Below are 12,979 nucleotides of genomic sequence, written 5' to 3'. Positions count from 1 at the left end.
TCAATACATTAAAAAATATGTGGTGTAATGAAAAAAATTAAAAAAGTTTAAAGATATTTTTATTAAAAAAATTTAAAAAATAGTTTTTTAAAATCTACATCATGTTAAAAAGACTGTGAATTATCGATTATGTATGCATGGAGTCAAAAATTAAAGTGAATTTTGTCTTATGTGGCAATCAAACAAGAAGCCAATTAGTTGACTTTGTTAGGCAACTTATAACCAACTAGACAAAATTATAGAAAGTGCCTTCACAGCTTCACATTCCAAAGAACCACTAAGCAACTTAGAGAAAGACTTTATTATTGATAATGATCTTATTCAGTTTAAATGAAATTGCTTTTAATAAAAAAAACATTTTTAATTTTAAAAAATTATTTATCCTGCAATATTTCAAACATTGCTTAATATTTAAAAATAATAAACTATATTTTTAGTTAAATATAAGTATAATTTGAATTAAATTCTGTCGCTCTAATAAAAAACAATATACTTTAAAAATTAATGTAAATTTATAATTAAAAATAATTAAAATTATAGTATATAATAAACTGAAGACTTATTAAAATTTAATTTTAAATGTTTTAATCAACAGTTATAAATATGCTTTATATTCTGAAGAATATTTTGTTACTTTAAAGATAATAAAGCCAAATAGAATGAGGTTGGTTAATTAGATAGTATATTCAGCCAAATAAAACCAAATTCACCCAGTTCAAATAATTTATATCATATTGTATGAGATTACAAATATATAAGATACCATAACTTGTTTTTGTAATAATTATTCATAGGTCTGTCGGCATAGCCGAAGTTGGGGCAGTATTTTGTGTTTTGGGCAGCTAAAGATGCTAAAAATAAGGAGAATAAACAGAAGCTAGTGCTAATGAATTTGTCTAAGAAAAGTTAAGATTGGGCAATATTCACACAATCTGTTTCTTCTAATTTGAGTGATGGAATTGATTCCAATTTATCTAATAATCTGCAAAGTTATACCATCCTTCACGCCTACTGTCCCATGTTCATGTTCATCCATATACATTGTCTCTTCATTCTTAAAATTGAAGGTTGCCATCAAATTGACCTTCTTATATTACATGAAGCAAAGGAGAAGAGCCACTCTCACTAATTGATCACGTTCCAAATATTGTTGAGCCTAACATATTATTCTTTTTCATTCATTGTAACTAATAATGAAAGTATTGAATTTGAACCAATCTTATCTTATAATAGAGGACATTTGGGGATGGATTTTTATCCTTTTAAGATATATTTGGAATTAAGGTTAATTTGCCAGCAAAAGGAAAGATAGATTTCTTTTTTTATTTTTAAGGTAAGGGTTAAATGATGTTTATAAAGATAAATATAGAAATAAATATTAATCTATTATTATATTATATCAATTTTCAAAAATATTTATTTAGAATAAAAAATATATTCTTTTTTTCTTTTATTTCAATATCTCTTTCAAATATTTTTTAAAGTATTAAATATTATATGAATGTATTTTAATTCATAAACCCTGTCTTTCATATATTTCCATATTATTTTTTACCTTGGTCATAAAATTAAAATAATAAATTTATTAATTTTTTATATAATTTCTTTTTAATTTTTGAAAATAATTAATACAGTTTGTTTATTATTTATCGTTTTAATTAAGAATTAATAAAAATAAATATATCTATAAAATAATATTTTAAAAAATTTATTAAAAGAACAAATAATAATTTTTAAAAAAATTAAAATGCTATATAAAAGAAAACATATAAATTAAACTAAAAATAAGTAAAAAAAAATATATTATTATTAGGTCTTTAAACTTTAATATAAATATATTAAAATATTATATCACTATTAAAAAAATATGTGTCCTAGCCATTTTGACAAATATATGGTAAATTAGAGATTTGATTTTTATTTTTAAATATATTTTTTTGTCTATCTCTCTGATATATTGCCTAGTTTTAAGATATTAATATTCAGTGAACCTGATTTAATTTTTTTAAATAAAAAATATATAATTTTAAGAATATAACATAATAAATAATTATATTAATAAAAAATATTTGTACTGATTTTATATTTTTATGTATAATATTTGTATTTTAATTTATATTTAAAAACTAATTGTAAGTTCACAAAATGATTAAATTTTTCCATTACAAAGCACTCTTCTTTGCATTTGTAATTAAATGCTATCATAAGCATTTTTAAAAACATTAGAATTTATATTTTAATCTGAAAATTTTGGTTAATCATATAGTTAGAATATAAAATTTTAATAAATAAATATAATTTAATATGTTAATATAAAAATATTTTTATAACATTTAAATACTGACTTCTATCTTTCTTGGAATTAAAGTCTTTTAATAGTTATAAAAATTTATATTTCATACTTATAAAATTTTAAAACAAATGACATATATAGAAATTAAATATAACATTTGAAATTAATTCATACTTATTCATTGATTACGATATAACATTATTAAATATGAAAATAGAAGGTTAAATCATATTTATTTTCATTGTTATGATATTTAATAATTTTTAATTTATTTTAATTATTATAATTAAGTTTTAATTGAAGAATTTTGAATATATCATCATCATTATAACATTTAAAAAAAAAATATTGTAACAAAATCATTAAGTATAAATATTATTAATTTTTTAATTTAAAATAATAAAAATTGTTATCATAATTATTATAATATAAAATATAAATAAAATATTGTCTATGTTAATAGGTTATACATAATTATGATATATCAATTTTTATCAAATTATTTTCTAAAAAATTAAAATAATAGAAGAAGAGAAAAAAAAGAGTAGTTAAAATTTTTTAATTAAGATTTAGATAGAAACTAAAAGAGAAGAATTGTTGTATTTAATATACAAATTAATTTTTATATTAATTAAATTTACAGATGTTAATATAATATAAAATTTATGAATCACATATAAGATTTGTCTAGAAATAATATCAATACATAATATATATAATAATAAAGTAAGGAGATATATATAATAAAATAACTAAATTATTTTATAAAATACTTAAATGTTTGGTGACATTTTACTTTTCATATTTTACACAATATTAAATGTATTTATACAATACTGAAATAAAAATTGTTCAATCTTCTAAATCCTCTATTGTTGCCTTTTGTTCATCATTTTTTGCTTCATTTTCCTCAAGTTACAACTTAAAATAAAATATCAAATATAAATTACTAATCTAAGAAATTTAAACAATACATTATAAATTTATAATTTAAACATTATTTTTCTTTTTTTTTTAGGTAAATTTGGTGTTTTCATCGTTAGAGAATATAAGTGAACAACTTATTGCCAAATTATTTTCTTTTATTTTTGCATTTGTATTGTCTAAACCTTCTTGCTTTTCAATATGTAAATATCAAATAATGAAAATAAAGTTATTCATCATTGTATTATAAACATTATAAATGAAAGTAATGAAACTCCAATTTTATCTTTTATATTACCTTCGCTATCGGCTTCGCAATTTTATTTACAGTGAAACTTTATCTTCCACAACATTCAAAATAAGTACTATTTTTTAGTTAAACAATATGTGAAGTGTCAATAATCTTTAAAAGTTGTGGAAACAACTTTAACACTTCACCATCACCTTTAAAAAAACTATCGCATAAAAATAGTTATATGTTTTAGTATATTTTATTTATATAATCAATTATTTGATTAGATTTTTTAGAATATTTGAAATTAACACATTTTCTTACAAATTTAGATGTTGTAATAAAATATTTTAACTTTACTTGTGCTAATTGTTCAACAACTTTGTCAAATAAGATAAATATAATTGAATCCGTGAAATCTTTAACATCAAACTTAAGACAAAACCTGTAATGTATATAAATTAAGGTCATAATATACAATTCAATTTATTTTAATATGAAAATTTAAAAATTAGAATACATAATGATAAATTAATTACGTTATCATTTGATACTCAGCGTCTTTATAATATGATTCACATTTAAAATTTGTAGTTGTGAAATAAATTTTTTTCTTGTAATGGGACAAGAAATATAATACCAACTATTTTTAAGTATTACATCGTTCACAGTTGTAATACAACCAATTACGACATTCTGAAAATTAATTAAAAAATTAGTTTAAAAATTAAATAAGAAAAACAAAGTACAAGAGAGATTAAATTTATCATATCACTCTTTGATTTTATCATTGTCAATATTTCATATATGTTTTTGAAAATTTCTAACTTAGGAAGAATAGTAAATCATGTTCATCAACATTGTGAGCAATATGCATATCATTAAAATCCTTTCAATAAAGTGATAATGAATAATTAAAAATATGGTTAAAATAAAAAGTAAAGAATTAGCAATAATTAACGTAACAAAGATATTTTAAATAATTTCAATACCTGAATGAATCTATAAAATGAGTAACTTCTGGTATGTCAATATTAACATAATTCTTTATTGATCTTAAAGTGAAAATATAAATATTACTCATAATACATACACTTATATTTTTTATAATTAAATATCACATATATTTGCACTTTTATTTTCTATTTTTCTATTGTTGAATTCACATCCTTAAGAAAATTCTATTTATCTTCGTTGAAACTTTTTATTTTCCTACAACATCATGGAAAACATAAAAGTAAATAATTACTTGTGATGAATATAAGAAAATAATAAGAGATTTGATACAGATTAATTAATTAAAAATAAGATTCAATACATTATATCATTTAAAAATAATACGACTTTATGCTTACTCAAAAAAATAAATTAAAATATATAACACAATTTAGTGAAACAAAATAAAAAATATCAAACTTGAAAACACATATGCTTACATAGATAAGACATGGTTACAAAATATAAAAAAAAAAATATGACAATAAAAAAAAGGTGAGTAAATTTTTAAAAATTATATAAATATAACTTATATAAGTAGAGAAAAAGTCTTTCCTAAAAATATATGAAAAGTCATAAAATAAAAAATATAATAAAAATTATTTTTTATTCAAATTTTATTTTAATAATATAATATATAATATAAAATAATATTCACATTCAACCTATATTTTAATTTTTGAAATATATATTTAATTATATATTATATTAAACTAATTAATAAAATCATTTAAATATATAAACTTGCCTTTTCATTAGAAATGTAATTTAATAATATATAGTATAAATTAATAATTTTACAAATATTTTAATTTTTGAGATATATATTGAACTATATATTATATTAAATTAATTGGTAAAATAATTTAAATATGTAAACTTATATTTTCATTAAAAATTTAATTTAATAATATATAATATAAACTAATAATTTTAGAAATGTATTTTTTATTTAAATTATATTTTAATATTTGAAGTAAATATTGAAATATAAATCAAAATAAAATAATTTAAATATATAAAAATTTTATAAAAAATTTAATTTAATAATATATAATATTAAGTAATAATATTATAGGTGTAGTTTTTTAATTCAACGTATATAATATAATCATAACTTCTAATAAATTATTCTTAAATATATTTTATAATAAGTATGAATCAGATATAATTTTAATTCATAAATTTTAAAAAATATTATAGTTAATTTTAATAAATGGTAATTTAAGATAATTTATAGTATAAATATTTAAGTTGCCATATGTAACGTAATATAACCATCAATTTTAATAATTTTTTTAAATATAATTCATCAAATTTAATAAAGATTCTTTAAATACAATTTAAAGATAATAAGTATGAATAAAATATAATTTCAATTAGTAAGTTTACGTTTCAAATTTTAATACAAAGAGTAATAATTATATGCAATTAATATGCGTAACTTTATAAATTCTGAATTAATTATTTAAATATAATTCTTCAATTATAATAAAAAAAATTTAAATACAATTCAAAGATAAATAAGTATGAATAAAGTATAATTTCAATTCATAAGTTATACTTTTCAAATTTTAATGCGTAATAAGTGAGTGCACATAAAAATGACTTTATATGTTCTAAATTTTAATACATAAAATAATAAGTAAATAAAGTCACATATATAAAAATAACTTTATACATTTAAAAATTTAATGTATAAAATAATAAGTAGATATTATCATATTTAATGCATTATTAAAATAGCAAATAAGATACATTATATTATCATATTTTATCTATTTCTAACACAAACTCCTTACGTGGTTAAATTTATATTAGAAAGTAAGATACGATGACTCAATAGAATAGATTTGTCACACCATGTAAGTCAAACAAACAGTAATATGAGATAAAAACAGATATTATATTATTCCTTTATCCTCGTTACCAAACGACCCCAACAGATAAATGTAAATTTAAAACCATTAACTTTCAAAATGTATTTATATCTTATCATAATCTCAACTATTGTTGTTAATTTATTAATCAATGGTTAAAAATGCGTTGTATCGTATAAAGAACACTTCTCACTAACAACCAAATCAGGCTGAATTATGCAAGGAAAGAATCACTGACTTGTGCTGATTAAATTTAATGACTACCATCCAATAACATCTCACCCCAATTACCAGCAGTTCACGATGGGAAAACAGTTTTCCTCGTATGACAACACAGTACAGATATTTATATCTGGCCAACAGTGCAGAGACACCAATCCCACTCCGTATGTTGGAGGAAGAATAACCTAAAAACCATCTAGGGCACAATACAACAATACTATTGATGTTGAAATAATTCAATAACCCTCTAAAATAACCGGGGTGCTAGCTTCAAATTTCTGTCTGGCAATGTCTGTCTCTTGAATCACAAGAATCTGTTCATTGAGGAAGAACTGGAGGAGCAATAGCACGAGTATTATATGATCTGCAGTGTCCACATTTTTGCCCAAGAATGTGGAAGTAAACTTCTGTTGTGTCATTACAGTCATTACATAGTATCCAAACCTGCATTGGATGTTTTTTAGTCTTTTTGAATGTGGATGCTTAGTTATATTAATCCAGTTCTGAAATAATCGTGATATATACATCTTTCATGATACGCATTAGGAGGATTCTGCATCATTTCATCCCATCCTATACTTACATAGTAAAATGGCATCATCCATATATTACATAAGTTAGCTTTCTCGTAAAGATCAAATTCTTTCCTGTGTTTTTGAACAACAAATTTGAATGGTGGTTTCGCTCCAAAGCTATGGAGGAGAAAAGGACCATTTCAAAAGCACCTTTCATACCCAATCAGGGTAGGGAAGGACAAATCTATTAGGTTTTCCATTTACAGCCAGAGTTAAAAAGCGGTAGCTATTAGAAGCATTTCAGAGAATGAAACTTTACCTTCCTGTATCGATAATCTTCAGGCATGACAGTTGATTCAATCTAACATCACGTGAAAATAAATAGATCAACAAGAAATCTTAACTAAAGCAGGACATTTACATAAGCAATGTTTTGCACGATATAGATCTATAAATCAAATAAAGGAAAGCATCTGTTTGCTTTAATTTAATCAGCTACCTCTTCATCAATTCTCTTCCACGTTCTAGACATGTCAATCACCGACTTGGAGCATATGGGACAACAATATCTACGCCATGGACCAAATAAAAAATCTAGTTAAGCAGATATCAAGTCCAAAGATAAAAGAAATTCTCAAATAGTTAAGATACTCACTTGTCACGTTTTATCATCTCTTGGTAACATTCATGGTGCATTGTGTGACCACAAATCATAACAGTAGTGTCTTTCAATGAATCAAAAAGGTACTACACAAACATAACAATGTCACATCACTAACGTTTCAATCTTCAGTTTCCAATGACACAAAAGAAGAAATTCCATGTTTGGCTAAAAACCAAAGACAGGGAAAAGGAGGGCATTATGTGGGCACCTCATAACAAATTGGACAGTGATGCCTCATGGAGTTCTCCACACATAAATGATTATCACGCAGACTAACTGAATAACAAGACCCTGCAACTTAAAAAATGATCATTACAACAGAAATCTTTACACATAAAGTATTGAGCAATTTATTTGTTAAAAGAAAAGGTCTAATTCAGCAACAAATGTGATATGCTATAAGATCAAACTCAAGATTCAAGAATTGAAATATAATCCACCAAAAAAGAATGCAGAGCAAATTATTTTCAGAGAGGCTGCTAAGCTTGAACTCTACCTTCATTTAATGAACGAGTGGTAAGATCAAGGGGTACACCAAACCAAAAATGAAAATTTACAGGACAACTAGAACAAACTAATCACAAAATTTCAAAATGCCATAGATCAATGCTGCTGTGATTATATATGTCATTTGATATCGGCAGACCAAAGATGTCGATTTTGTTTCTGAGGACTAAAGTCTTCTGATTTTAAAAAGCAAACTCTACCAACTTTTATTACTTAATGAGTCAAATCTATCAAATATCAACACCTTATGTACTTCTCAAAATACATAAAGCAGTGGCTAGGTCAGAAAATAATTGAGTCTGCTATTAATATATATGTAAATGATCAATTTGAAACATAACCTATTATGGGGGAGAACATGCCAAGGCAACAATACTAGTGACGAATGCATACCGCACTTCTTGCAATGGAAAAAATTATCTTGACCACCAACCCTGTTTCCAAATTACAAAGCCAAAATTGGTTTGCATGTAATAAATTTGGGTAAATTAATCGTGCACATGGCATTATAGAAGGATCTACTCAAACATAACACAACGCACCTGCAGATCCCACAATCATTACAATGAAACTGTCCTTTCTCAGTCTGAAATTTGATTATACAATAGTCAGAATCATTGAGGAAATAATTAGATTCAAAGAGTTCAGTTTAGTCCATCTATAAAAAGTTAAGGACAAAAGCATAAGTTGATAAATCATATTCAAGAAGTAGAAAATAATCAGACACTGCACATTTATTCAGTTCAGGGAAACATTACATCATCATCGAAGAATTTGCAGATGTTGCAGAAATATTCTCCCATTTTGACGCCACAGTTTGTGCAAACCTGAGCAACCTTCAAAGAAACAAAAGGGGAAACAAAATCAGGAGCTTATCCATACTTCTACCCAAAATCAATCAAATAAATAATCGAAGTTTTCAATCGAATTTTGATTAAATACATACAGGTTGCTCAGTGTCACAAACCGAACAAACAACCTGAAACGGCAAAAAGATGTTAAAAGTTCATTACTCTTGTCATCTCTGTTGACCACTTATATAAACATATTTGTAAATATCAAAAGGAAACAAAAAATAATAAATTGAAAACTAGTACTGCCCATTTATCTTACTTGTTTAACATCTTGGCGAACGAGTTCGTGGTGATCAAGGGGATTCTTTAACAAGTTCTAATGGGGAAAATAACGCAAACCCAGATCAGAGGAAAGCAAAAAGGAAAAATCTTTGAGCTAAAAAAGAAGAATAGGAAAACAAAATACCGTTGCCTCGTTATGACAGTGACGGCATGAGTAGATCTCGTTGCAGCAGGGAGCACGAATCCTGCATCTTCTCCTGTAATGCTGGCACCTGTCATCAATCAAAGTCACAAATATATTAAAAACAAAGAAATTGGAAGGAGTAATCAGAAAAGGGGCAAAAAAATGAATACCCATATCCCATCTTCCCAAAATCATGACGTTCGTTGACAGAGCCTTCCATGAGGTACTTTGATTTTGGCTTTTGTTTTCTCTCAGAGAAGGCGAGGAGGAAACTTTCCTGATTTGGGAAGATATGTTATTAGGCCTTCATCCCCAAAACAGAAATCTTCCAACCCCTTCTCCTCCTATATCAATCATGTTAAAGTTACAAACCACCCCCATCCTTTCTTTATTTTTTACATTTTTTTAATGTACAGTGTAATGTAATGAACAATTTTTTTAATCCGTGTTTGAGATGCATAACAAAAGTTATAAATTTTAACATATCTACTATAATTTAATAATATTTACTATTTTTTTATTATACTAAATTAGATAATTATTAAAATATTATATAATAATTAATTTTGTTCTATCGAAATTTATTATAAGTTTTAAATATCTAATAGTGATTTTTATTAAGAACTTTTTTAAAAAATATTATTAATTAATGTCTAGTTAAGAAATTAAATTTTTTTTTATTAAAATATAATTAAAAGACCTTTTTATTTTTACCTAACCAACATGTTTTTTTTTTAAATTAATAGATATTAACCAGTGTTTTAAGTTAAAAAATCAAAAGAAACAAAATTTTGTTAAAAAATATAATAGATACATTTTTTGTAATAGTTTTTACTATAGTATAACATAATTTTTAATAACAAAATTTACTTTTAATTCTTTGGTCAACATTTTAAAGATGCTGATTAATAAAGTCTAAAAAAAAATTTAATTTCCAAAACCTTAACGATTATTTTAAAAAATATTTATTGATAAGGCCTTTGTTTTTTCATACATTTTTAATTAAAATATTTTAAAACTTTGCTTTTATTTGATTAGGAGTAATTTGGGCACTTGGGGTGAGAGTACGTGTGGGATAAGGTGGGTGGTGAATGGCACTGACAGGCGCAGGTGTGCCTTGAAGTAGAGAAAAAGGAATATTGCCGAATGCTCGGCTAATAGGATTTCAAAGATTTAGAAAAGGAAGCCAATCGGCACACGCAAATCGTCGTGCCTGTATTTAGCAACCAAGGGCTAATTTTGAGTAGTTACGAAATTCAAGTATTTTGGGGTTGGAAATTTGAACTTCTTTTTTTAAATATTTTTTAGAACTGATTTTAAGTGACAAAAAATAAATCAATTATACAAATTTATTTATTGCTTTATATTTTATATGCAATAAAACTTTCTCCAAAATTTTTTCTATTGTCAATTCTTTAAAACCAATTTAAAAGGCTAATATTAGTGAAATTAAAACAAATTTGTCACCGGCATTTTTTAAGAATTAAAGAAAAATTATAACAAAAATGTCACCCTTGACGTTATCAAATAACTTTTTCTTTTATTTATAATAAAAAATTTATTAGTTAGCTTTACAGGGAAACAAAAAATGAAAACTTTTAAATGTTAAGATAAATTTTGCATATCAAATATAACACAAAACGAATGTTTTGTTATGATATGCATTTAATTGATATTTAGTTTGAAAAATATTTAAGTATGGAGCCTTATAATGAGTAAGATATAACAATGCAATCTCAAATACATAGGTTAATTTATTTATAAACTCGTAACTTGCTCATATTCAAATATAAATCTATGTATTTATATGGGCTCTCTTAGTAGACAAATTTCTTTCATCCATAGTATCTATGATTTACACTAGATCAACTTTTGATCTTTCTTTTACACAGGCTGGAATGACTTAGCTTTAATACCACTATTAGATATATGGGTCAATCTCTTTATAAATTTATAACTTATTCATATCAAAATGTGAATCTATCTATTTATATCGACTTTATCAGTAGTAAAATTTCTTTCATTTAGAGTATCCATGATTACTAGAACAATTATTGCTCTTTTTCACATAAGTTGTTGTCGATTATCTAAATTATCTTATCTTCGATATCACTTTTAAAATGAATAGATACAACAATGCAACTCCAAAATTTTAAAACAATGGATATATGAGTCTATTTTTTTATAAACTTATAATTTATTTATATTACATGAAATTAATTCATACTTGATTTCAATGACTAGTGAAAAATAAAAAACCAAAGAAAAAGATATTTTCCTTTCTTAATTTTACTTAATGTAGATTATAAATTTAAAATATTATAAATTTTTAAACACTTAAAGACGTTTATTATCCTCTCTTCGTGTCATATTTTACCACTCATTACGTATTTTATTTTTCTTTTTGAGTGTAATTCCTGCATTTTCCTTTAAAAATAGGTGGAGTTTATATATATTTTTTAAATGTTTTTGAAAACTGCAATCAAACATACCACTGTAGCCTTTGCCAAGTTACTTGTTTCATAGCTATTATTATTATAACCAACTATTATATTTGTCCAAAACAGTTGTCATTGTTTCCTTTCGATGATAACAACCACAGTTGGCAATAGGAGACAGCAGAAAGTATGGTTGGTTCCTCAAAAACAATTTACCCAGTGCAGGCCACAGCTTCACCACTAAACCACAACAACAAAAACCATCACTCTCATCTACATATATCCTCAACCTTCCCTCCCTTCCTGTCTCCATTCCTCAATTAAAGAGAAAAGAGAGAAAGAAATGGGTTGTGGGAAATCTAAACTCGATGTTACTGCTTCTGGAAACACCGTTTTCCAACGCAAAAAATCCAGCGTCAATTCCAAGGCAGACCAGGAGAAAGGGCCACAAACCGTAGACAAACACTGTAGCCAGGAAGCTATTGCTGTGGACAACACTGTGGCAGAGAAGTCTGAACGTAGCAAAGACCACGATTCATTGGAAAAGAAAGAAGAAGTGGCTAACGATGTTTCTGTTGCTGCACAAGAAAAGAAAACACAAAATGATAAAGGTATGAAAATGATGAATCAAATCAACCTTCATATTGTTACGATGAAAATTCTTTTTTAGTTTTAAGCAAAATATATATTAACCTAACCCTTTTTGTTGTTAATTCCTGAAGTTATAAATTTTAATTTGCTTTTGCGCGTGTACAGAGGATGTGAGCTTAAAGGAGGAGACTTCGGTTAAGGAAGAAGAAGCCAAAGACGCGAATCAGAAAGAGGCTTTGGTGAAGGAAGAAGAAACCAAAGACATAAATCAGGAAGAGACTTTGGCCAAGGAAGAGGAAACCAAAGACGATAATATTTCGACCACGGAAGCTGAACCAAAAGATTTGAAAGGTGAACTGGTACGTGAGGTGTGGCATATTAATTAGTCAACTCATAACGATAAATACATTTAATTGGAACACGTTTGTGCTGCAGGGAGGGACAATAGAGAATGGAA

The 12,979-nt window shown here is 24.8% G+C and overlaps 1 protein-coding gene across 1 annotated transcript; it reads right to left on the bottom strand.

Annotated features, from left to right (window-relative positions):
- Positions 1-6,544: 6,544 nt before the first annotated feature.
- LOC113846478 (E3 ubiquitin-protein ligase MIEL1-like) lies at positions 6,545-9,845 on the bottom strand. Its single transcript, XM_027474812.1, has 12 exons — positions 9,664-9,845; positions 9,494-9,581; positions 9,347-9,403; positions 9,180-9,212; positions 8,992-9,069; positions 8,776-8,819; positions 8,627-8,667; positions 7,935-8,017; positions 7,718-7,809; positions 7,562-7,631; positions 7,382-7,423; positions 6,545-6,991 (listed from the first exon to the last, which is right to left on the bottom strand). The coding sequence occupies exons 1-12, from the start codon at positions 9,711-9,713 to the stop codon at positions 6,866-6,868; spliced, it is 804 nt and encodes a 267-aa protein (XP_027330613.1). The 5' UTR covers positions 9,714-9,845; the 3' UTR covers positions 6,545-6,865.
- Between the last annotated feature and the right edge of the window lie 3,134 nt (positions 9,846-12,979).

The sequence above is a fragment of the Abrus precatorius genome, unplaced genomic scaffold (genome assembly GCF_003935025.1).
Source record: "Abrus precatorius isolate BTA unplaced genomic scaffold, Abrus_2018 Scaffold8, whole genome shotgun sequence".
NCBI classification, from domain to species: domain Eukaryota; kingdom Viridiplantae; phylum Streptophyta; class Magnoliopsida; order Fabales; family Fabaceae; genus Abrus; species Abrus precatorius.
This window is presented reverse-complemented; position numbering and strand designations above follow the sequence as displayed.